The sequence below is a fragment of the Vanacampus margaritifer genome, chromosome 7 (genome assembly GCF_051991255.1).
Source record: "Vanacampus margaritifer isolate UIUO_Vmar chromosome 7, RoL_Vmar_1.0, whole genome shotgun sequence".
NCBI classification, from domain to species: domain Eukaryota; kingdom Metazoa; phylum Chordata; class Actinopteri; order Syngnathiformes; family Syngnathidae; genus Vanacampus; species Vanacampus margaritifer.
Window position 1 is genome coordinate 9,487,551 of NC_135438.1, and position 24,800 is coordinate 9,512,350.

Consider the following 24,800-nt stretch of genomic DNA (forward strand, 5'->3'; position numbering starts at 1 on the left):
AGGCAGCCTCTGAACTGCACAAAACGGTTAAAGCAATGGTAGTTATTACAAAAACGGCCAGCAGGTGGCAGAAGAGTAGAAGAGATCAACCAGGGCCTTGTTGAAAACAAGTTGATTTACCCACAATTTTAAGCAGATTTGTGAATAATGATGAAACTTAGCTATACTCTAATGCTAATTGCTGCAAAACAGAAACAGATTTAAAAAAAAAAAAAACTTTTTACCCTGATGAAAGAAGAGTCTAATCTTTATTTTGGTAGGTTCCATGTTTTTGTAGCAATAGAACACATTATTCTGTGGGCCTGGCAAAATCTGTCAAAATCTAATAAAACAGCCGGGAGCGAAGGGGGTTGCTTCAGTGAAAATGGCTGGTAGTCAATGAGTTAAATATGAGTATTTGTGGGATTTTATCAAATTCTCTTTGAGGTTTTGTTTTGTTTTTTTTAGCTGCATTTTGGACTAGTGCTCTCGTCATTAGGTTCCCCACCCCGTTATAAAATATCATATTTGCAGTTTTTCAATAAGACAACACCTCTTTCTGTGTTCAGCTCAAGTTCAAAATTCCGACATGCAGAGGGAAGCACATATAAAGTAAGGAAATCCTCCCCTGGGAAACAGAAAAAGAAGGTGAAGTGGAGCGCAAACAGCACAACGCAGCACTTAAGAATCCAGAAGCAGTGATTCTAAAACCCGCATATTGGTATGTACAGTCAGTAAAAAATGATATCACAGTATGCGGTATAAGAGGAAGGCTTGGAAATACTTGAATTCATTCTACTCTGAAATAAACGATTTTTCTGCATTTGTTTTGGACTATCCCGGGTGATATGTGCACATGACCAATGATCACTTGAAGCACACTGAAGCCTTGAGCCAAGGTCAGACTAATTTTATTTTCATGGCGATTCCTCCAAATGATCATCAAACTTTGAGACCCTAAATTAAATACTGGGGGGGGGGCTTAACCATTTAGCGTTAGCCATCCTTCTGGGATACTTGCTTCTAATCAGAGCTTATTTTGATGAAGGAGTTTGTCAGAGCACAAGCCTTGGAATTTATCCAAAATGTTTGCTAAAAAACAAAACCAGAACATTTGCTGTTCAACTTCAGGCACGGGGCCATGAGACTTAAGTTTTGCGTATGTCCTGTTAAAGTTGTCTGGAGCATTTTTTCCCCAAACTCACCAGAGTATACCACAGTTTCTGAGTGAATTATATGGGGGTCATGTTGGTGACCCCTAAAATACACACTCTGGTCCCTAAAAAACAATTAATTAGTGGGAAAAATAATGCACAACAATTTCAATGTTCTACCACAGGAAGTGAAATGTATTTCGTACTTTAGTGTATGATTTGAGAAAACGTATGTGTTTGTAGTGATTCGAATGGTACCACCACCCCCTGCTAAATTTGAGCCAGGATTTGATTGAACTCCTTCCTGTTTATCTTATCTGGCAACACTGGCACAATAGAGACACACGAGGCAGCAACCTGCGTCATTTATGAGATGCTAGCGAGGACCACCGGGGTCATCCCCCCTTCGCTTGACAAATGAAGCAAATCATTGCCAAACAAAAGGGAAGACACACTGAATAATATCGCGGCGGCACATTTGTAACCGACCTCGACCACTTTTTCACATGAAGGAACACTTAAGGCTTCATGTGTGTACTCATGGAACATCAAGACGCGCACACACAAGGCAACCTCTTGCCTTTCCCGTAATCCCCTGTGACCTCACGTCTTTGCAAAAAAAAAAAAAGGGTGCGTCTGACACGGGCCTCTGACTCGCCCCATTAAATCCCATATGCATGCGCACACACAAACACTTACATTCATGCATACAATTTCCTTGAAGAGAAAGTATGGGGCCCCAGGGCAGGCAGGTGCTGGGGCAGCCGCCCAGAGTGAGGACTATGTGTGTATTGTGTGTGTGTGTGTGTGTGTGTGTGGTAACAGGGCTCCGTCCACCGTCTGTCAGACCAACCTGCCGCTAACATCAGCTGGTCCGTGTTCCCCTTTCTTGTGATTATTACCAAACTGGCCTGGCTGATGTGTGTGTGTGTGTCATTCTAACTGCATTATCAGGTTCAATGACGATGACACACACACACATTCCCTACAGTGTGTGTGCTGCTGGTCGCTGCAGGAGTCTGCTTTGACAAAAGTCAAAGCCCCGGGTTGCACTTTTTAGCGAGCCAGTGGGCTTTTAATAAAGGATTTAAAGCGAGCAGCACGCTGCATTTTAATCTAAAAATACATTTGGCTAATGAGCCTAAACGAATACGGAGCTGACGGGAAGAGAGAGAGTCCAATCTTCACCAGCTGAGACCCAAACAAATTGGAGAAAGAAGACCGCTTGGCAAACTGATTTCTTGCAGCTACAGTGGAACCTCAAAAGTCAAAAATCAACACAGACTTTTAGGAAAAATCTGTTCTAAAGTTACTTTGGAGTTAAAACCATAGTTAGCTTAATTCAGCAAGCATGCATCACTTGATATCAAAAGCCGCTTTTACACTACGTCAGTGCTTCTCAAATTTTTTTTTTGTTACGCCAGGAAGAAGAAAATGTTTCGCATCATTTGTCTATAAAATTGTTGTAAGTACACCTCTGCAGAGGCACTAATACTCCTTGCGCACTCTCCGACAATACCAGCACCACTGCCACCTACTGTAGTGGATGCACAATTACAGTTTATTCTATGTGCAAAAGGCAGCAGTTTTACTATTTGGTATATCATTAACTTCCTAAAAAAATGGGCTATGTCCATTTTTGACAAAAAATATCATTATTATTATTATTATTAGCCTTAATAATGTCCATAATAATGTTTTGCCTTAAACCAGATCATGAAAAGGTTTTAATATTATTAATTATTCATGAATATAACATAATAAGTATTTGGTTAAGTTTTTAGTCTTTTCTAAATAATAATTTAAAAAAAATCTAATTTGGCCCAAATTTTGTCAAAACTTTTGTTTGTTTGTTTTTATACTGTGTCTCTATAGCTACTGTATCTACAAGCTGTTTCAAAATCAGAACAAATCAGAGGTTGAACAACATCCCTGAGTTTCCACTGTACTTCCACTGGAGTAATAACAGAAAAGTACCATTTGGAAAATATGTCACCAGTTATTTACAGTCCAATCAAGTGCTCCAGTATATGTTTACAATGTATTCAATCTGAGTGTCTTCCAATATCTTAACTACGTCTGATGACTTAAAGTCAAACTTTTCAACCTTAATAAAACATTTTCGTAACTTTTCTGATGAAACATTAAAACTAGTTGAATGGTACATTTGCCTTGGCCTGGAGGGGGGGTGGGGGTTTCTGTATATTTTTAATGGCACTAAACAACTTTGAGGAGGATGGAATGGACACTGCCACACAAAAAAATACAAATGTGCAGACTGCTTTATGGCGTACATAACTTTCCCCATTCGTTACAAAGGCGGAAGTCAATTTAAATGTTGATGCACAATTACTGCTTTCCTGGCAGAAGCTGCAAAACTGAAATGTTTTGTCTGGGGGAAAAAGAAAAATGGAATCTACGCAGATAAAAAGGCAATCAAGGATCAACATTGGCCCGGATTTCACATGCTGGCGAGAGCTCAAAATCGACGCAATGCGTTTGTCCTCATGGGAAATGTGGTCTTCTTTCAGGCATAATATTACTTTTTTTGTCCATATGGCGCCGCCACAATCAACGCAAACTGAAAGTTCCTTAGTGTTGCTTTAAAATCAACACACGGTTGACCTTCATCAGCTAAAACCAAATGTGTTGATTCAGCCAGATAAAGAGGTCACACGCAGGATGAACACAAATGAGTGATGCAAGCAAGAGTTGAGACATTTTGCAGTACGTACCTTGTCAAACAGCTCCTTCCATTTCTGGGAAAAGAGAAGAAGAGGGAATTTAGACACGAGGCTCAAGTACCTGTTTAGGACAGATGATTCTAAAAATACTATCCCAAACATGCTGTGTGCACTGGGCTATTACCTAATCATTGTGTTCACTGAGCTGAAGCCGAAGATAATATGAAAGCGTATGACAACAAGGAGCTGCTCTCATTTGTGCGAGTATTGCCTCCTTCTCCCAAAACTAAATGACGACATTAGTGACTTCTTTCATTGTTCTGGAACACATTCAAGTGCTTTACATCTACTACATTCAAAGTCAATTTGAACTAAAACTGTGACTAGAGAATGCTAAGTGATGCCCAAGATTTTTAGAGTGCGTTGGTGGGAATACAGTATTTTAGCCACTAAAACATGTAGCATAGCAGTGGGAAAAGTAGAAAACTGCTAAAAAAAAAAAAGCACTGATAAGATAAAGTATCGGGTGTTCGGAACGTCACCGTGCAGTTTCCTATTCAGATTTTAAAGCGCTCTTTTGAATGCCAGATACAAGCTGTCGGGATGTTTCATGTGCAAAACCACGGAGACGAGAAACCGGGCTGGAGTCCTCCAGACTATCGCTAATCAAGTGGCTCCTACCTTATGGATTACAAATGGTGGAAGGAAAAGGAGGGGAAAAAAATAAGAACATACCATGCTGATATCATTTTTTTTTTTTTTGCCTAAAGATGTTTGAGCTAATGGTGCCTTGAGACACGAGTTAATTTGTACGTTGACTACATTTGTAACTCCAAACACTTACGTCAAGTCATCTTTCCCCGTTGAAATTAATGGAATTGCCTTCAATCCGTTCCGGCCTTCCAGAACAAACAACAATAAATTGTTGTAATGTGTTTTTAATGAGGAAAGATGTACTGTATAATATTATACTTTACAAAAATGACAGCAATGACCCAATTAAATGGAATTTAAACATTTTAAGCAATTTTTGTCACACGTTCTCCATCAATGCAAAACGTGGTCCTCTGCCAGTTTCTCAGTACTACAGTAATTGGTTGCTCTTCATAAAGGATAAAAATATTTACCTGTGAGTATCCATCCGTTGCTTAAAGTGTAAAAAAAACGTCACATATATACTTTATAAATACAGTGGAACCTCGGAGTTTGAACGTCTCGGAACTCGTACAAATCAGACTTCAACCAAAAAATCGGAGTAAAAAAATGTCTCGGAGTTTGAACTCATTTTCGGAGGTCAAACACCCAAGCAAAGCGAGCTAAGGCGAACATACCTCAAAAACGGGTAGCCGAGTAAAGCCGAGCGAAATTTGTGCTCACGTTGCGGTAGTTGAGACGATGCACTGCTCATTTCCAGTCAGATCGTGAATACTCCCGGAGGTGCTCCATACTCGCAAGTGCATTTTGATTTTCCCACAACAATTTTCTTTGCCACGGGCCCAAAGAAAAGACAACAGTGCCAGTTGCAGCAAAGAAAAACACAGTGCTACGAACCACAGTAGAATTAGGAAGGAGATTATCGCGCCGTTGTAACTATCTTGACTACTTCTGCAAATACTGGCATGAGGACCCCCCTTTGCTGTTGAACAACGTGCCTGATGTTAAACAACGCACGCAAGGACCGCTTAGTAGTCTAACAATATGCCCAATGTAAAATACACAAACTCAGCACTGAACTAAAGCAAGCATTAACATAGCATTTATCATCCACTGATGCCATCACACCACAACAAAAAAGGTAAAGTATTTTTTATTGTTTAAATACTGTGCAGGGTGTAAATGTAAAAAAAAAAACATCAATAGAAATTAAAATAGGAACTTTGTGTTTTTGGAGCTTGGGAACGGATTGATTGCATTTACATTATTTCCTATGGGAAAAAAATGTTTCGGAGGTTGAACATTTCAGACTTTGAACATTTCGCAGGAACGAATTATGTTCAAACTCCGAGGTACCACTGTATGCTAATTGTTAGCCCGTGTGCCTATGGAATTTCCCATTGTATGTTAGCATTTAGATAACAGAGACTATGTGTTTTTGGTTTAAATACACAACCTTTGGACAGTTTTGAGTCCTCAGTGAACTTAACATGCATGCTTTTGGAAGAAGCAAGAGTACCCTGGTGAATTTATACCGAACCAAAATGAAAAATGTGACCCCAAAAGCATGATATAAAACTCAACCATTAATTTGGTGAACCAATCTACCCCTGATACACATACAAACTGTTTGATATTTCTTAAAGTATGCAGCAGGTGGTAATCATCATTAGGTTAGCTCAGCAATATAATCTTTGAGCTGTGCATAAGGCCGTCTGAAAAATAATAATAACGCTTTTCAATACAAATATAATGACAGTAAAAGAACCGAAAGCAACTGAAAAACAGTATTTCAAAGAATTTCAAGCTAATGACTAAATGCCGTAAAAAAAAATAAAAAAAATAAGGTGGACTTGTATTGAAGTTAAAATGTCACGTTGTTAATGTTTGTTTATGCAATTTAACTCTTATGTTCTTTGATTTATTCATTATATGATGTATGATAAAGATATATATTTGAAACATGTCTGTTAATAAAAATACAAGTGTGAAAAGAGTTTCTGAACAGTGAACACCCTGAATTAAGATTCACGAAGCGCTTGAGTGTGTCCCAATATTTTTGTCCACCAATAAAGTTAGCTCATACTCACGTCTTCGGGAGCCACGGGAAGGACTTCGGTGCTCTCCAGCACTTCTATTTCGTCCCCCTCCGCATTGGCCGCCACCGCCGGGGAGGAGGTGACGGTCAGCTCCCGGTTGCCTCCCGCCATCCTCTCCGGTCACCCGCGGTACCCTTACCGACGACTCCGCATGTCTTTCCCTGACTGTGGCTCCTTCCCCCGCGTCACTTTCACTTGACCACCATCGTCGTTAGGTGAGTTCAAGTGACGAGAGAAAACATCGGAGAATTGGCTACTTCCACAACCACTTGAGGGAAAGTTGACACATTCGTGGACTAAAATAAAAATAATTAATAAAAGAAAGTCCGTCTTTCAAGAGAGAAAACTAGGATATTCCTGTTTAGGAGAGGAGGCGGCAAGTGTCCAAGTTTGGGAAGCAGCCGGGATGCTGCGCAACAGCAGCAAGGACTCTGAAATAAAAAGAAATAAAAAATAAAAAGGAAAATGACATCATCGAATAGTAAGAGCAGTAAATTCCATGTAACACGACTTGAGTCCAATACACCGTTTGTAACCAGGTGGATGCAGAAGAAACACTCAAGCTATCTTTTTTTTTTAAAAGTGCGTCACAATACCTTTTCGACTTCTGCACGTTTAGAGCGAAGCTATCTCCACCTCGTGGAAGTCCCACAGTGAGTGGCGGTGAGAGGTGTCTGCTCTCCCGGCGTCCTCATCTGCCGGCGGCTGGTTAAGCTCCAGGAGGCTCCGGAGCTCCGCATACGGAGGGAGAAGGGAGGAGATGGGGAAAGCTCTCCCCCTCGCCCCCCCTACCTCCCAACCTCCTCCTCCCCTTTCAGCAGCTGACACTCACACGCTCGGTTGAAGTCATTTTTCAGTATTGCGTTTTTATATGGAGGTAAATGGCGGCCTGGCGGGCTTATCAAAACTACAATACAGTACAGTACTCTTCCAGGAGTATAGGCCTATTACGAACTCCATAATATCCCCGGGAAAAAAAATAAATAAATAAATAAATTATATACCATTTTAATTATAGAGGGGGAAAACTACAGCAGACAACAGGTGTTTTATAGTTTTGTATTATCAGTTCAACTACTATCAACAAGATGAATAATTCTTATTTTTATTGTTCAGTTTATCGCTTGCTGTGTGGCATCATGGTTACTACTAGTGTTGTTCCGATACCGATACTGGTATCTGCAGAGGCCCCGATACTGCATTAAAACAGTGGTATCGGTGAGTACTAACAAGTAAGATGCCGATACTATTAATTCTAACACTAATACAGGATTTTGGATGCAGCATCTTGTGTCTTGCTGATGCACGACATTCACTGATGTGTGACATGTTCACTGCAAACCAAGCTAAGATATCCTATTGGCCCTTGGACAGCTTTTTCATGTTGAGAAAAAAAAAAACTTAGGTATCGGTATGGTATCGGCAACGGCCAATACTGCAAAGCTAGGTATCGGAATGGTATCGGAACAATAGTTACTACATTGCTATGTTACCTCGATTAAAATCTGTCATTGGCAGCCCTTGTTTGAAAACAAACCTTTCTGCAACGGATGATTCATGATATATATAAATACCTACTCGTGATCATCCCAGAACCATAGAGTTATTTTATGATATTAAGTAATTCTAAAATTACCATTTATAGTGTTAAATTGCATATATAATCTTACTTTAAGAGCTCAAAATTAACGGTGGGGGCAAGCTTGTAAATTCTAGGTGATTTAGGGGATTTTAAATTGCCCCTCTACCCTCCAGTGTGCTCCAACTAAAAAACAAAAAACAAAGTCAATAACTGGTAACATTCAGACAAGCACCCATACATTAAGTGGAGACATCCCATCCACGTAATAGTGGGGTGAAATTGTGTGTGAAGGTGCATGGAAGATGGGACACGGATGAGCTTTGGTGTGTGTGTGTGTGTGTGTACACCAGCAGAGAGATACCACATCAAAGTGTTAAGCTGTATTTAAAAACAAAACAAGCAACACTTGTTGCTTTAAAATAGCCGCAGAGTATAAACGACAAATAGTAAAACAATGCAATTTTCTTTCGTTTGCTTGCTGTCACACATTTGGGGCAATGCTTGAATGTATATTGGATTCCCATAAACGTCAATACACAATTCAGGTTAGCAATAAACACATTAGATGTTCATGTTGAAAACATATGCAAATTGTAAAAGATTAAAAATCACCAAAAAGACGACCGGAAAAGAGAGACATGAAACAATCTGACGTAGAGATCAAATAAATGTGTATTTGTATGCATCACGGGACTTTATGTAACAATTCCTGAGGTTTCGTCTATTGTTGGAATTGCATGACCCACAGATCATATAGTGCTTTGTTTTGATGAGGGAACATGTGTTCTAAGATAATGAATAGGCTTTAATGGTAATAACATGGAAATGTACTAAATTGCAGGTTAGCCCGAGAGGGAATTTAACATTGACATCACCATAAACCTGCAAATTGATTTGATTTTAGTGGCATTTTTTTGTGCAATACTGCCATCTAGCGATAAAGGGGGGAAAAAACAGTCACTGCACCACGCTGAGACTTTTGTTAATCAATTTTGACTCTATGTAGCTAACAGGTCTCTCTATGTACACCACACCACTGCAAACTAGAACCACAATAATGGGCAAATTGCTAAATGAACAGCACTCTGATAGCAGCACGTGTATTGGATTTCATTTAAAATCTCATCTCAATCTTTCTGTGTGGAGTTTGCTCTCCTGTAAACGGTGTGAATGCTTGTTTCTCTATATGTGCCCTGTGATTGGCTGGCACCCAGTCCAGGGCGAACCACGTCTCTCGGCCCCAAGTCTGCTGGAATAGGGAGGACTGAGCACTTGTAGAAAAACATTCAGACATGTTGTCAAGCCAGATGATTTGTATTTATTGTGAATTCTCCAAAAGGTGGGGCCTGGTAAATATTGTACATACAATTGCATCTTATGGCGGGCATTTGCACATTACAGACGGAGATTGTTGCATCTTCTGCTACAAAGAAGCTCAGTAGAGATTTCTAAAGGGTCATAGAGAGAAACTAAGTTTTCATTTTCAGCTACATAGCGCACAGTAATTATGGCAAGTAATGGATGGAATGTTGTCCGAAATGGTAAAACATGCAAGGGTATAGCAGCATGACTGGACATTGTGCACGTCACGTCCCATCCACACATTTGGCCACAAAAGGCAAAAAAATAAATAAATACAAACTACTATCACTTCTTAAGTGTCATGGCAGCCTGTCTGAAAAACAAGCACACAGAGTTATTTACAGTATGTACACTATCGCAAATTAAAATATTGCATCTCTCACACGGCTTGACAAGTGCCGTCACCAGGCAACCAAAAAAAAAGAAAGAAGCTATTTATAGAACACACTTGTATAGAATTCAACACACTTCAATCATCAGCTTCCACTTATAGTCCTCTAATATAAATATATTGTTTTTATTCTGGTCACATGCACAATAAGCAAAATTAGACTTTGAAGTAGAAAATTAAACATTGAAACATTTTTTTTCTTTTTAGCACACTGAAGACCAGTGTATCGCTTGACAAGATGGACAAAAGTATTGGGACACCTTGCAATCAAAAATATAAAGCAACACTCCCATTGCAGCTAAAACGGTTTAAACTCTTGTGGGAAATCTTTCCAAAGATTTTGGATCATATCTTTGGGTAATGTCCATTTGTGATGTGGTTCCTCTACACCAAACCTACCCAAAAGCATGCCTTTATTAACCTGGCTTGAACAAAAAAAAAGGGCTTTCAACAAATGGCTCCCAAAAAGATGGATACATAAAGTTGCACAAAATGTCTTGTTAATATGAAAGACATAATATGGAAAATTCACGTTTTATTGCCTTTTTTGATTTTAGCAAGACAAGAAATGCAGTGCACAAAGTGAACTATACTTAATCGTTGGGGTATTTTGATGAAAGTATGTCACAGACATGTTATTAAAACAGCTGATTTAAAATGCATAATGTTTCCTTTAAGACTCTAAAGGGGTCAATCACACCCATAGCTGTGAGTGACTGTCCCAACACTTTTGTACATATAGTACAAGAAAAGCTTGTGAGTGGTAATAAACTAAAAAGAGAGGCATCACCGCGGTTTGAGCAGAACTCTGTACATCGCGAAGCCCAGCACGGCAAAGACGGTGGCGCCGACGCTTGCTCTCAGCCAGAAGGTGGAGCTCTTCAGGTCCGCTTGGCTGATATGTCTGCGACAAAAGACAGAAGACGCATCAGAATCCCTTCGAAAAAAAATTGCTATTGAGGTGTATGAACAAAGAGCTGGGATGCGCAAAACAGGATGACGTGGAGAAAAATATACATCAGTGACATGTCAAGGATGGAAGATGCTGATGAAGTGGCAATAAAAAAAATAAAAATAAAAAAGAGAGGATCAAGGGCAAGTCAGTTTGATGGCTTAGCAGACGAACAAAAAGATATCAACCTAATGACAACAAAAGGAAGACTCAAAATATAAACACTTTCAACAACATGCTGGCTGGAGAACACAAAGAAAAGTACAAAATAAAAATAAAAAGGGAAGAAAGTGACATGAAAGAATGTGATGAGTGGAGGTTCCACTAATTAAGCACATTTATGATTTCAGGTAGTTACTTAATGACTGTTCCAAGGCAGATGTTTTTTTATGTCTGCACTTTTTGATATATCACTGATTCGGTTTAGGCATAAATTTATTAATTTTTTCCCCCACATCCCTTATTCGTAATGGGGAAACAATTATAATTTAAATTTTATGACTGTCAAAACAATTATTCTGCTTATTAAGGCCAGAGTTTTAGGGCCGCCTGGAAAATAAACAAACAAAGTATATACTACGATTACGTCATAAAATGAGCAGAATAAAGTCCAGATATTATTAGACAAACTCACAGTTTCAGGAAACCTTTAACATTCCCTCATAAAAATTACAAATTCATATTTTTTTCCCCCATTCTTGCTACATGAAACTTTCTCATATTAATTCTTATGATGAGAACATTAATATTTTATTCTTGTACCTACAAATTGTCACTATATCCAAACTTTATTCACATAAAGTTATGTCTTTATTCTTATATTATAACTTATTTTTTCTTGTAATTTTAGTACTTCATGAAATATTACAATCTTATTTTGCCTTTTTTTATTATTATTCTGTTCAACATAATCTAACTTAATTTTCATATTTCCAATTTATTCATTAAAGACTAAATTAGATTAAAGATTCTAAGAGAACTTTTTTCTCATATGACTGTATTTATTCAAATTTCTTACTCTTATAACATTTTATTCATAATATTACGCCAAGTCTTGTTACAATACGACTTTATTCTCATGCTATTATGACTTAAATCTTGTTTTTATTTTAAAATTTTTAATTTAAATATTTTTAAAATTACACCATTCTCATAATTGTGTTTTTTTTTTGGGAAAAAAAAACACGGTACTCTAATTTTAACATTGAAAATCATGTTCAGATTGTACATTTTGTTCTTTTGGCGGCAGAAAAAAAAATCAGAATACAGTTTTACCTCGGCCTAGCTGAGATCATAAATAGTTATAAATCCAATATTTAAAAATTTGGTGGAGGTTCTCATGTAAAGTAACTTGTTTGGAAATAAAAACAAAGAATGACGTATGGATGAGTAGAAAGAAGATCTTGGGTTAGGACCTGCGGAGAACCACAGCGTGGAGTTTGGCCCTGACCGTCTGCAGGAGCTCGGAGTTGAGCAGGTTCTGACACAAGCAGAAGGTGCAGCAGTTACAAGTACACATGCAGCGCAGTCGTGCGTGGCTGAGGAGAAACACACACGCACGCAAGAAGGATGAAACTTTAAAAGATGCCATCATGTCGAAATCTGCTCAGAGCTGCCACCAAAAGAAGGGAATCAAAGGCAATAATAACATGAAGGCATCGGTTGTGGTTGAAGTCCAAGAAAATTCGGTTAAATGAACGTGTTGATGCTGCCTGCAGGTTGGGGAAATCTCCGCAGGGATCAAACGCGAGCCCCCTGTGCTTGAGCGGGAAAATATAACAGCCAAGTGTACTGATGCGTGAAGTCAAGTGAGTGACACAGCAAAGTGGTGAAACAAGCCCAAACAGACAAGCTTTGTCCGACTCCTGATGTGCACACAAAGGCAATATGTTGAATGCTAAGTCGCACTTAAAGCAGGTGTTTTTTGCTCAGGCCTTCCCCAACAATAGTGACATAAAATACACTTTTAAGCGACTCTTTTCGAACGCAACCGTCAGGGTCTTTAGACACACACAAATCAAAACAAAAACAGAAAGTGTAATTAGGGGGGGAAAAACAAAGGATGACAAGAGGGAAGGAAAGATCGATGGGAAGAAAATAAGGGAGGAAAAAAGAATGAAAGAAAGGAAAGGCGGAAGGAATGAAAGAAATAAAGCAAGATATCAACAAAGAAGGAAGAAATAAGGGAAGAAAGTAGTGAATGAAAGAAAGAAAGGAAGGAAGGAAGGTAAGAGAGAGCAAGAAAGGAGGAATGAGAATGGAATGGAAGAAAGAGGAAAGAAAGTAAAAATGGGTAAAAGGAAGAAGAAAGCTAATGAGGACCGAAATGAAGGAAAAAGTGAAAAAATAAAGATAGGTAAAAAGGATGAATGGAAGTAAGGAGGAAGGAAAGAAGTCAGAAGGGAAGGAATGAAATAGAGGAAGGAGGGAAAGAATGCCAGAAAGGAATGAAAGAAACAAATGAAAGGAGGGAAAAGGGATTGCAAGAAAGAAGGAAAGAAATAAAAAAGGAAGAGAGAAATGAATTTTAAAAAAAAGCAAGAAAGGGTGCAGAAAATAAGGGCCAAAAAAGAGAAAAAAAAGGAAGATATGAAAGAAAATTAGGAAAGAAGGAAAAAAATAAACAATAGAAGGGAGCACAAGAATGAAAGGAAAGAAATACAAATAAAGGAAGAGCAAAATGAAAGAAAGGAAAAAGGATTCAAAGGAAAGGAATGAAGGTATTAAAGAAAAATAGCAAAAACAGATGGAAGAATATAGGAAGGAAATAAAGGAAAAGGAAGGTTGAAAGAAAGAAAACGAATGAAAAAGAAAGGAAGGACAGCCTCATGTCGCGTGAGTGGGCATTTAATTATCCAACTGCAGACAGTTTCAGGAATTTAGGGGTAAGGAATTAACGGGGGCTTTATTCGAGCAAATGCTTTTTTTTTTTTTTTTTTTTACAAAATATACTAATGCTCAGGGCATTCTTAATTTGTTTTGTACTTGCGTTAAAATGTTTATTTCTTTCACTACACTTTCACTTAAAACTCCACCTTTAAATACCGCATTAGCTTTACAGACATCATATTAGCTGCGGCGGTAGTGGGCTTTGCACTTATGCTGTCTACTGCACCACATGGCGGGATCACTGACACGAAAGGTAATGACAGGCCCCGTTGATTCATTCTATATGATTCATTTCCATCATAAGATTTATTTCGCTTCCTGTGAGAAGAGAACATACATTGTAGTACCGCAATTTAACTTACGGGTACATGGCCATGGTGCTGAGTTTGGTGTAGATGTCTCTGCTCGGCGCCCCCGTTGTGTTACAGGTGAACGACTGCGGCGGGGGCATTTTGTGCCTCCGACAGAACTCCAGAGGACTGCAGCCGTAGAACTGTTTGGTTTCGGGCAGGTCGGACTTGGACGCGATCATCATGCACGGGATCTTGCCGTCCATGAAGTATTGCTGGGAAAGTAGGGGTGACATTACTATTTAGATGCTGATAAAATAAGTGATTGACATTATTTATTTTTTAATACATTTTTTTTTTTTTTAAAGAGAACGATTGGCATGGGAATTGTACCTTGAAGACTTTCGCGCAGTAGTCGAAGGAGTACGGGTTGCTGACGTCATACACCAAGCAGATGATGTCACAGGCCAGGTCGGCATCACACAGATAGTCCAAGTTAGGGAACACTTCATGAAACTGAGAAGACCAAAAAAAAAAACGCAGACTTTGGTTTTATTTGTTCTAAACAGGCATGCAAGGATGGCCCCGGCACCAAATAGCGCTCTTTAACTCATTCACTGCCATTGACGGCTATAGACGTCAAAAGTTCATTTGTAACTATTTCTATTAGTTAAAAAAAAAATCCACTTTTGTTAACAAGAATATAAAACCTAGAAAAAAATGTTGTACATTTAGAACAGATACAAAATTTGTGATTAATCGTGAGTTAACTAGTGAAGTCATGCGATTAATTCCGAAAAAATTTAATCGTCTGACTCCCCTAATTTTTAATAGTCTTTTTTTCTTCTTTTTTTTTTTTAGTAATTGTAATTATTTTTACTTTATTTTTAATAATCTTTTTTTCTACTTTTTTTTTAGTAATTGTAATTGTTTTTACTTTATTTTTAATAATCTTTTTTTTTTTAAAGAAAAGATTTTAAAAAAAAAAATCATAATTAATCGCATGACTTCACTAGTTCCACATTTTATATCTGTTCTAAATGTACAATAAAACATTTTTCTAGGTTTTCATACTCTTGTTAACAAAAGTGGGAAAAAAAGTTAAATTAATAGAAATAGTTTAAATGAATTTTTGACGTCTATAGCCGTCAATGGCAGTGAATGAGTTAATTTGTTTTAAATCGTCACAACGAGCATTTACATCATCAAGAGTCTTGCGATGCATCAGTGAGAGGATAACACACATTTTACTTTTGATTATTGCACCCTAAATATAAAGATAGCCATGAAACTTATAGAGCGACACTTACTAGAAGGTATTTCTCCTGACCGTAAACAAAGGTTGTGCTGATGGCGTAGTAGGATTTATGTTCCTCTTTGATCGTCTGCTGGTGCTGAAACAACAACAATAATAAGGAGTCACAAAAGTAGCAATATCATTACCGTATGTAAAGTCAAGCTACATGCCCTTGTTTTCCATGGCTGACACATTTTGTGGTTTACCATCAGGTTTCTGCCCAAAAAGGCTTGAAGGAAGCCGCTCTTCCCACTGCCAACGTCGCCAAAGACGTTGCAGCGGAAGACGCCGCGTTGTGTCTGCTTCTTTTGCAAGTCAATCTTCTTATCTCTGGTCACTGGGGGGCAAATGTCAAATACGAATCACAGGATCAGTTGGGACCTGTCCCGTGCACGTCACACGCCCACGAGTCTCAAGAGGGCGCAGCAATCAATTATGTATTAAAAAAAATAAAGATGTGTTGTTCCAGTTTACCGGTTATCCCTGCTGCTTGGGACTCTTGCTCAGCAATAATTGAATAACCAAGGTAGCCCAGATACTCCAGGCAACGCTGCACATCCAGATAAGTTGTTAACCTGGACCAAGTAAACAAAATAATAAGGGCAAATGCTACCAATTACATAAATTAATAATTATTTTAAAAGCATTTTTTTTTTTTTTTAATCAGAAAAAATACATTCGAAAACGTGTTAAATACTAACGACATTTAAAATAAGATCAGAAGAAAAAAAATTATATACATAATTCAAGATATATAATAAATTAATACAATTTTAAAATAAACATTCTTTGAAAATACAGCAATTTTTTCACAAAATAAAAAAAAATAATAATTATGAAAGACAATTATAATACATATATATATATATATATATATATATATTTTTTTATTATGACATTTTTATTTACCACAGTATAGCAAATGTCTGTGCTCATAAGCCACATTTGATTTTAAAATAGACAGATGGGCCAAGCCATTCATAGATGAGTTAAAGAAACAAAAGCTTAATAAATAAAATCATTCATTCTAATTTTTTACTTTATCATCTATAATTATCTTATTATAACTAATTACCAAACCTAAATACAGAAGGAAACAATAAGAACAATCTATTTCAACTCAAGGTGGCAGTTTGTAGAACAATCTGGATTGTACAACTAAATCATCTCATTCTATTTGTATTTTTTTTTAAATGCATAAAAGCACAATTACTGGAAAATATATGTAGCACAAGGTCATGCTGTTGAATTATTTTTGTTTAATTGTTACATTGAAAGCATTGACTGCTTGCTGTCATTTATTTTGTGTTGATTCTTTTTTTTTGTGTTGATCAGGGGTAGATAAAAGTTTTACTTCTTTCTGTCCCCTTTTATTTATTTTTTTAAAGAATGAAATACATTTTTTTGAATTTAAGTAAAACTACTATCCGCAATGAATTATTAGAAAATGAATAAATATATTTAAAAGAAAACATTTTAGGGGGGAAAGCTAAATTAATGTAACAAATATAGCAGGACTCTTGATATGTAAAATGTTCATTTGGCTGGATTAAAGAACGGCCTCCTGACGCCCGTGTGCAATATTTTGCCCATCCCTGTGTTAGAAAAAATGAGGCCACTCACGTCCACTGTGAGAGATATCCCTGGTAAGTAATCCAGCCCTGCTCATTGGTGCACACTGTGTTGTTGACGTCAGGGCCCCAGGGCATGTAGGGAAAAACATCAAACAGATCCTTCAGCTCCTCTGGCGACAAGGCACAGTCACGGTCCTGACATGACACAGAGCACAGCACGTGATCCACTTTCACTGTCGCACTTTCCCCCCCTCTAAGCTCACTCGCTAATTCTCCTGTCAACAAGTGAAATCAAGCATCAGCGGGGGGTCAGCGCGGTGGGGGGGGGCACTTAGGTTATGGACAGTAATGCAGACTGAGCAGCTTTCCAGAGGTGAAAGAACATGCAGCCAGATGGCAAGGATTATACCTTGTCATGTTTGTCGAAGACGCTCTGCAAGAAGAGGTAGGCTGTGTGGTTGAGCTCGGTGGTGCAGTCGGGGGGAACTTTCAGCCTGTAACGTCATCAAGAAGTAAAACTGTCAAGGAAACAAGCACTTGAGAGGAAGTCAGGAGAAATACAAGGACAGTGTGACCCCTGAGCTCGATTCATGGTTTGATATTCACATATTTATCAATTCACAGTCTGTAATCTGAAATCAATTTGGGAATGAGTTCAAACACTAGCTATACAGTAGTAGGTGGTGATAATGTAGAAATTAATGTCTGACACACTTCGAGAAATGTAAAGCCCTTAACCCTGGAGAAGCCAAGAACCCTTTTCTTCTTTGGAAAATTATGAATTATACATTAAATGACTGCTATAAAGTCACTGAACACCAAAATATATGTTTTTTCAATGTTAACCCTTTATTCCCTAATTTAGGATTAGGGCGAAATTTGACCCTTTTGGGATTTAGGGGTATCAATTCGAAAAATCAAAATAACAAAAACTGTCAGTAAACTATTTAGAATTTAAGAAAATAACCAATCAAATACACAGCTACATTGAACAATATAATTTTTTTTGTTTTATTTGTTGCATTTTAGAACTGGATTTTGAATGTACAAACACACTTTGGCCAATGGAAACAAGAACACAGGGACAAAATCACTGCTGGAAAAAAAAAAGGTCTTTGTTATTTGAGTAGCAGAACTTACAGGGGTCAAATTTGACCCCGTGGGTTCTCCAGGGTTTTAACTTAAACGCACTGACGGAGAGAACTGTTGATGACTGCCCAAGACAATAACACTAGAAGCACAACCTTCATGTTGACAATGTCACCATAAACAGGACATACGGAGTGAAGAGGTAGTCCTGATTGAGCTCCAGGTCATCGTCGTATCCGAACCTCCTCAGCACCGTCCACGTTGTTTCGTGGCGACCTCGCTGGATGAACAGCGTGTGGAGGAACAAGAAGCCTGGAGAGGGAAGACAAAGAAGAGACACGGTTCATACAAACGCTGAAGACAAGACCAAGAAGATGGGACTCGAACATTTGCACTACGAGGTGCATCAGGAACTGTTTCATCCTGCCGAAATAGCAAAATTGAGGCAATAAAAATAAAAATGTGCATGTGTGTGATAATGTGTGATTCTCTTAACTTTTAGGTTCAATGCATTTATTTGCATGTGATCTTTAAGTGAAAGTCAACAATAAACATTTCTTGACAATATGTCATATTGTTACCTCACTAGTCTAAATATGACACTGATTAATATTACATTTGTGTTATATGAGTTAAGCAGCAAAATTCAGCCGTTTCTATCCATGTCAGGGGGCGGCCATTTTGCCACTTGCTGTCGACTTAAGATGACATCAATGTTGCTCAGGGCTCAGGCAACGACCAATCACAGATCACCTGTTCTCTGAGCTCAGCTGTGCCTTCTAAAATGGATTAAAAACGATTGGATTTTGCTTTTTAACACATATTCCACAAATGTAATATTAATCAGAATGTCATGTTTAGACTAGGGAGGTCACATATTATTGTCAAGAATTTTTAGCGGGGTTGACTTCCCTCTTAAAAGAACCATTTGTAGTTAAACATTCACATATAAATGCCTTTCGAAGAAATCGCTTTAAAGTGTTTTTGTGGAATCATAAAACAAATGCTTTGTGCTTAGCGGGTGCAAAGAGAACCTCCACAAAGTGTGCGTTTGTGTTTTAAGAGCACCAACCTTTTAGAGTAAGCCCATTGTCGCACACTCCATCACTCAAATTCTTCCTCACGACATTTTTCACATCCTCCAATGCCTGCGGCTCCAGTGGCATGTTGAAACATGTTCTCTATGTGGACACAAAATAAAATGTTCAATCTCATTGATTCATCTTTTTGGAATTATTTTTCAATCATTTCAGAAAACACAGGAATTACCTGAAAGAAGTTGAGCTCACTATCGTTGAGAATACCGTCGTTGTCCAAGTCGGACACTTTGAAGATTCGGGTCAGTGCTTTTACACAAAGTGGCTTCATCTAGGACCGAAGCACAAGTAGATTATGCATTGACATTTACAACCAACAAAACGGAGCAGGGGTGGGCAACTGGACACATTTTTGTGCTCAAATGCCACATTTGATTTTTTTTTGTTTTAACGTCAATAATATTTGTTAACTGTGGGCGTGTGAAGCCCTTTGCGACTCTTTTGCGATTAAGGGCTCTATAAATAAACCTGACTTAACCCTGGAGAACCCAAGAACCCTTTTCTTCTTTGGAAAATTATGAATTATACATTAAATGACTGCTTTAAGTTCACTGAACACCAAAATATATGTTTTTTCAATTTTAACCCTTGTTTTTTGAACTAGCTCAGAGTTGCTAATTTATCAAAATATATATATTATATTATATATTATATATTATATATAAAACATACTCCTAGGCATTCTGCAACATGATATGAAAAAGATTAACAAAAAAAAAAAACACAATTTGACCATCTGATGGTTTGCTGAGAAGATGGTTTTGCTTGGATTGATTTCCAGCGCAACAAAATTGGCATGTTGCCAGCCATCTTGTCACCACCACTCTGGCTCATGTAAGTGCAATATTCATCTACTAGATGGCCCCATGCAGGGGTCAGAAGTGGCACTCTGGACTTTTGAAGTTAAATTTGTAAAAAAAAAAAAAAAAAAAAGGTCTTTGTTATTTGAGTAGCAGAATTTATAGGGGCCAAATTTGACCCTGTGGGTTCTCCAGGGTTAGACAAATGGACCAAGGTCATTTGTAGATGAGGTGAAAAAATGTATATGCAAATAAGTAAAGTAACGTAAGTAATGCTATTAATAAAATAATAATGCAACTAAATTCCTAATTTTGTTAACAATTCCAATGTGCAGCAAATATTGCATGACTCTTGGGTGGGCCATACCCTAACCCTAACCCTAACCCATAGAGAAAGCAATGATGATAAACACCACATCATAACAACTTGTAGAAAATGTGCATAGTTGCTGCTTGACATTGCGGTCAAGTTGGTATATTAAAATTACAGCGCCGCAGGGTCACAAATGTGTCACAATGAACGAACAACATATTGTTATAAACTACAAAGTTCTTCTGGATTATGATTGTATGATTTAATGCCAACACTTACATCCTTTTTCTCTGGACAGTAGAGGGGGCCTGTGGGATGGAGGACAGCCTTTTGGGCATAGTAGAACAGCTCGGAGATGTTCTTCAAATTCTTTGCTGAGCACTAAAAACAAGAATGGTTTCAAGGGTGGTTTACTACTGAGTGTGTAAGAAATAAACCTTAAAGCCTTTAAAGCCAGTGGAATCACAATTAACTTGGCATGGGAAAGTGACACATTCTCTTGCCCAGTGTGTGTGTCCACGTGCGCGTTAAGTGCGGCCAGACAGGGTATTAAAACACAGGATCTGTCTGAGCACCATGCCTGCTCCGATTATCTCGTCTGCGAAAACACAGGTGATAAACCGTACATGGGAAATCAAGTATCATTTGTATACTATTCAATACGGAACCAAAACAGTTAGAAGAACGGCATTAGCTTAGTATGTAAAGACATGGCTTTCCAGGATGGGAAGTCCTTTAGTTGTCCAGAAATCTTTACAGCGGACCCACTTTAATTTCACAGGAAATTGAGATCGAGCCCAACCATGAATAGTATACTTCCATAAATAATTGCTAATCCCCTAAAATCAGAATTGCCTATATAAGATTGCATACCATTTTATTATGTCATGACTACTTGGCAAAATAAGATAAAGATAAAGCACCCACATCAGCATGTGTATATTATAAGAAAAAGGCTGAAGATTTCTTGGATAACAAGCTTGATGTTTGTTTTGTTTTTTTTGCATGTTAAATGACAATAATAATAATAATAATAATAAATAATGAAAACCAAAAATACAGTTTCTGACTTTTTTTCCCCCACATTACAGAAAATCGCAAATAAAGCAATTTTCCGCAATTAACTGATGCAGGTTCCAAAATAAATCGGTGAATTTGAGAATGAACTATGAATGTGTAGAGGTCCACTGCACTTCATTGTATTGTGACCACATTAAGTTGATAATACTTATCCGCTTGTGTTGCCATATTAGTGAGAACATTTTCCCACCTCAACGCAGGTCTCGATCTCGCTGTACTGGTTCATAATGGGCAGGATGGTCTCCATGCTGCTGTGCTCCACCAGGTCAGACTTGTTTCCTACTAGGATGAGAGGAACCCTGGACATACAATAACACACATGAGGAAAGAAATATTTTAAATGGGACATATTATTCAAAACTTGCCAGCACTGTTACATATCAGGAGAATTTACATGTCCGTGCGCCACATAACACAGTGTAGTGCATGAAGTGCTGCCTCTATGCGTGAAAATTATTTTATTGTCTTTTGGGGCCTGCTTGTAATTTGCAGCAATGCAGAACTGGACAGCATCATACCAAGCGTTTTTACCTAAAATAGCACTTTGTTCGACTTATCCAGCCTTTATGAGAGAGGCAAAATATTAGAAACAACTCGGTATGATGCAGTGCAGTTCTAAAACATAGACAAAAATGCACACCTGCTATCCTTGTCCGTGTTGTCAAGAATGAGCGGGATCCAATAGCTGGTCACCTAACGGAGAGAACAAAAAAGTTTTTTTCCCAAATTTTTAGCATCCATCCATCTATTTTCTACTGCTGACTTTTGTCTGGGGAAAAAATGGCTCCATTATATTAAGCCACATTCCACTAGTTGCTTTTATTTGTAACTATTTATTGCCTGCACAATATCTTTGTATTAGTGTCTCAGAAAACTTAAGCCTCGGGCGCTGTTACTGAACTGCACCGTTTGACTCCATTTCAACAATGAAATGGTGCCGGGCAGTCACATGACCTCACACAGAAGCAAAGTTTTTAAAGCAATTAATCAGGGCTTGTAGCCAGAAGAGGCACAACCTCTCTGTATTCACATTCAATTCACATTTAATTTACAGACTAAGAAAAAGAACAGCTATGCGCCATCTGTAATCTTTGTCTGCCAAAAAAAATGTCCACATTTCAGCCTGCAAATACTCCACATCAAATTTAAAAAATAAAATGTTGTGCTTTTCTATGAAATATCTTCCCGATGAACCTATGCACTGTTTCATGAGTGTAAACAAACAAAACAAAAAAAAAAACTCTAAAACCATTTTTTGAGGCTGAATTTGCCTTAATTTCTGAATCTTGTTAAAATATGTATTTAATTTATTACTAATTATTAGGCAATATCTAAAGTTGCATATTCCTGTTGTATATTATTGTCTTATTTGAGGTTAATGCTCTCTAAATCCACGCAAGAACGGATCAAAAATCCAAACTCCATATACCGGTAATTGTCTGGCAACTATTAGCATCAGGATCAAAACTCACCTTCTCTATTGACGTCTTATTGTTGACTGAGTACACAATGCAAATCACATTTGCCTATAGGAAAAGAGACAGGGGGCCAGTAAGTGTCTGCTGAAATCGGCACTTCACTTTACACAGGACAGGCAAAAAAAATAAAATAAAAATAAAAAATGTAAAAAAAGGAAAGAAAGAAAAAAAACCTGATCCTGACCTTTGTGATCTCTTGGAACAACTGCTCATCTGTCTGCTCGGCTTCTGCGCAGGGAACCAGAAATGAAACTTCAAGCATTATAAAAAAGAGTCTGGCTTACTCAGTACAATACAGTACAATTAATTCAATATTAATCTAATATATACATTAAATTTCACAGGAAGATTCTAACACACAATAGACATCATGTATCTGAATGATTAGCATGAAAAATAGGAGGTTTACCAACATACTGCTTCTTGTTCGTTCTTCATTACAAGCTTCAAATGGTGAGTTGTTTTATTTTTTATTCTGAGTGTTGTTTACACTTGTGTGGCAGTTAAGAATAATCAAATGCTACTTAAAACATTTCCCATGTAGTTCATGAAAGTTTGGGTTTACTAAACACACATTCTTAGGCTTTTAATTACCTGAGTAGTCCACAATATGTGTGGGGACTCTCTCTGGAGTGACATCTGCGGGTATGGTTATCTCCTCAGCTCGGTATGGAACCTGACAGAAAACATTCACGTCATACTCTGTGAAGTGCAAGTAAAGATAGTCATTCATCCCTACCACAGTTGGGAACTCCTCGCTGACCAAGGACATGATGAGAGACGTCTTTCCCACCTTGGCTGTGAATCAAACTGTATGAGTGAGAATGCAGCAAAATACACCATCTGTTGCCCGATAGCGAACAACATACAGTTCAATGCAAAGGTTTATGGACATCTGACCAAATACCAGTGCCAGGCAAATTAAACTATTGTGAGGCTAGTGCCTAAATACTTTAATGCCCCTGGTGGAAATTGAGGATAAAATGATGCTAGATCTTAAATTAAACTGAAAGTCATCACTTCAGTCACATGTTGGTTGTCCAACCATCCGTTTTTCTACAACATTTACGCTTTTCTTCACGAGGGTTTCAGGTTTGCTGAAGCCTATCCCAGCCAGCCAATCAGCATTTCATATAGTGACAAAGTACCATTGACACTCGCATTCACAACTAAGGACAATTCAGTCTTGCATGATGAACCTAACATGCATGTTTTTGGAATGAAGAGGTCATGTGCTATCAAACGCACACCGTGTGTGAACATCATGACTGCAAGGTTATCAATAAGGTCCTGTAGAAATTCAAGATAATGTAATAGTGAATGGGATGTGCATATTGTGGAAAATTGGTGGCATCCAGCTACAAGTACAGCAATGCAGATGGACGTCACACAACTGTGAAATGAATAAAAAGGTACACTCACGCTCGCCAACCAGTAAGATCCTGACGTCCTTGCGCATCGTCCCAGGTGTGTCGTTCACCCACGCAACTGCCGTACAATGTGTCACACATTTATGCTCCCGTGGGCAAGGAAGATGCTCACAGCCCGGCTAGCAAGAACAGCTAGCTAGCCGCTACGTTCGCATGTCACTGCGCCGATACTTAAAATGCTCAACGTGAGACAGGAAGTGTTAAAAGAGAAATATTCGTAGCATAAGCTGTTTATGTTGACAAGTGAGTCGTAAGCCACAAGGTGACGAGGAGCCTCGGTGGAAGTGCAAGGAGCTCACTTGGCTAATCTGACAGCATTAGCAGGTGGTAGCTAGGCTCATTGACCACGCCCCTACAAGTCATCTGATCTAGAAGTGGAGCAGATGAGAACGATTTATCTTTTCTTCTTCTTCAAAAAAAAAGTCAGTTATTCAATTTTTTAAAAGTTGCTATGCCGATTTAAATGAATAATTATATATTTTTTAAAACATATTTTAAAATACATATATATATTTTTTAAGACATCAGCCAACCAACGGGACGGCATTCGGTCTATCTAGACTAGTATTAAGCATTTCATAGTTTTTTTTATTTAATTTAAATAAA

The 24,800-nt window shown here is 38.0% G+C and overlaps 2 protein-coding genes and 1 long non-coding RNA gene across 6 annotated transcripts in view; 1 reads left to right on the forward strand and 2 right to left on the reverse strand.

Moving 5' to 3' along the window:
- Nucleotides 1–7,331, reverse strand: part of rhbdl3 (rhomboid, veinlet-like 3 (Drosophila)) — a 38,663-nt gene extending 31,332 nt beyond the window's left edge. Inside the window, exons 1-3 of the mRNA XM_077572049.1 lie at nucleotides 7,167–7,331; nucleotides 6,562–7,001; nucleotides 3,869–3,892 (exon numbers count right to left, since the gene is read on the reverse strand). Of these exons, the coding sequence (XP_077428175.1) occupies nucleotides 3,869–3,892; nucleotides 6,562–6,681 (144 nt within the window). The 5' untranslated portion in view covers nucleotides 6,682–7,001; nucleotides 7,167–7,331. The remainder of the gene's footprint in view (nucleotides 1–3,868; nucleotides 3,893–6,561; nucleotides 7,002–7,166) is intronic.
- Nucleotides 7,332–9,424: 2,093 nt separating this feature from the next.
- rhot1b (ras homolog family member T1) lies at nucleotides 9,425–24,539 on the reverse strand. Of its 2 annotated transcripts, XM_077570335.1 has the most exons (20): nucleotides 24,187–24,539; nucleotides 23,504–23,562; nucleotides 23,359–23,440; nucleotides 22,949–22,992; nucleotides 22,759–22,812; nucleotides 21,927–21,979; nucleotides 21,477–21,585; nucleotides 20,486–20,587; nucleotides 19,266–19,364; nucleotides 19,069–19,177; nucleotides 18,188–18,308; nucleotides 17,317–17,401; nucleotides 16,957–17,102; nucleotides 15,808–15,908; nucleotides 15,540–15,670; nucleotides 15,347–15,430; nucleotides 14,430–14,552; nucleotides 14,109–14,311; nucleotides 12,273–12,395; nucleotides 9,425–10,809 (listed from the first exon to the last, which is right to left on the reverse strand). In XM_077570335.1, the coding sequence occupies exons 1-20, from the start codon at nucleotides 24,221–24,223 to the stop codon at nucleotides 10,692–10,694; spliced, it is 1,983 nt and encodes a 660-aa protein (XP_077426461.1). In that variant the 5' UTR covers nucleotides 24,224–24,539; the 3' UTR covers nucleotides 9,425–10,691. The 2 variants fall into 2 exon arrangements, with proteins under 2 accessions (XP_077426461.1, XP_077426462.1); XM_077570336.1 differs by lacking the exon at nucleotides 12,273–12,395 and having other exon boundaries at nucleotides 9,426–10,809.
- Nucleotides 13,012–16,297, forward strand: LOC144054923 (uncharacterized). 3 transcript variants are annotated; one of them, XR_013294737.1, is made up of 4 exons: nucleotides 13,012–13,084; nucleotides 14,175–14,319; nucleotides 14,405–14,507; nucleotides 15,546–16,297. It is a non-coding gene; the product is annotated as an uncharacterized LOC144054923 (long non-coding RNA). The 3 variants fall into 3 exon arrangements; XR_013294736.1 differs by lacking the exon at nucleotides 13,012–13,084 and adding an exon at nucleotides 13,539–13,692; XR_013294735.1 differs by lacking the exon at nucleotides 13,012–13,084 and adding an exon at nucleotides 13,724–13,999.
- Nucleotides 24,540–24,800: the final 261 nt, after the last annotated feature.

What these genes read in the sequence shown, in the direction of transcription:
- rhot1b (XM_077570335.1), bottom strand. Translation starts at nt 24,223, where the DNA reads ATGCGCAAGGACGTCAGGATCTTACTGGTTGGCGAGC. An exon ending in GGATATCTCTCACAGTGGAC is followed by an intron (nt 15,909 to 16,956) that starts GTGAGTGGCCTC and finishes TACTTGGTCCAG; the next exon opens with GTTAACAACTTATCTGGATG. An exon ending in AGCACCATGGCCATGTACCC is followed by an intron (nt 12,396 to 14,108) that starts GTAAGTTAAATT and finishes GTTTCTCCTCAG; the next exon opens with CCACGCACGACTGCGCTGCA.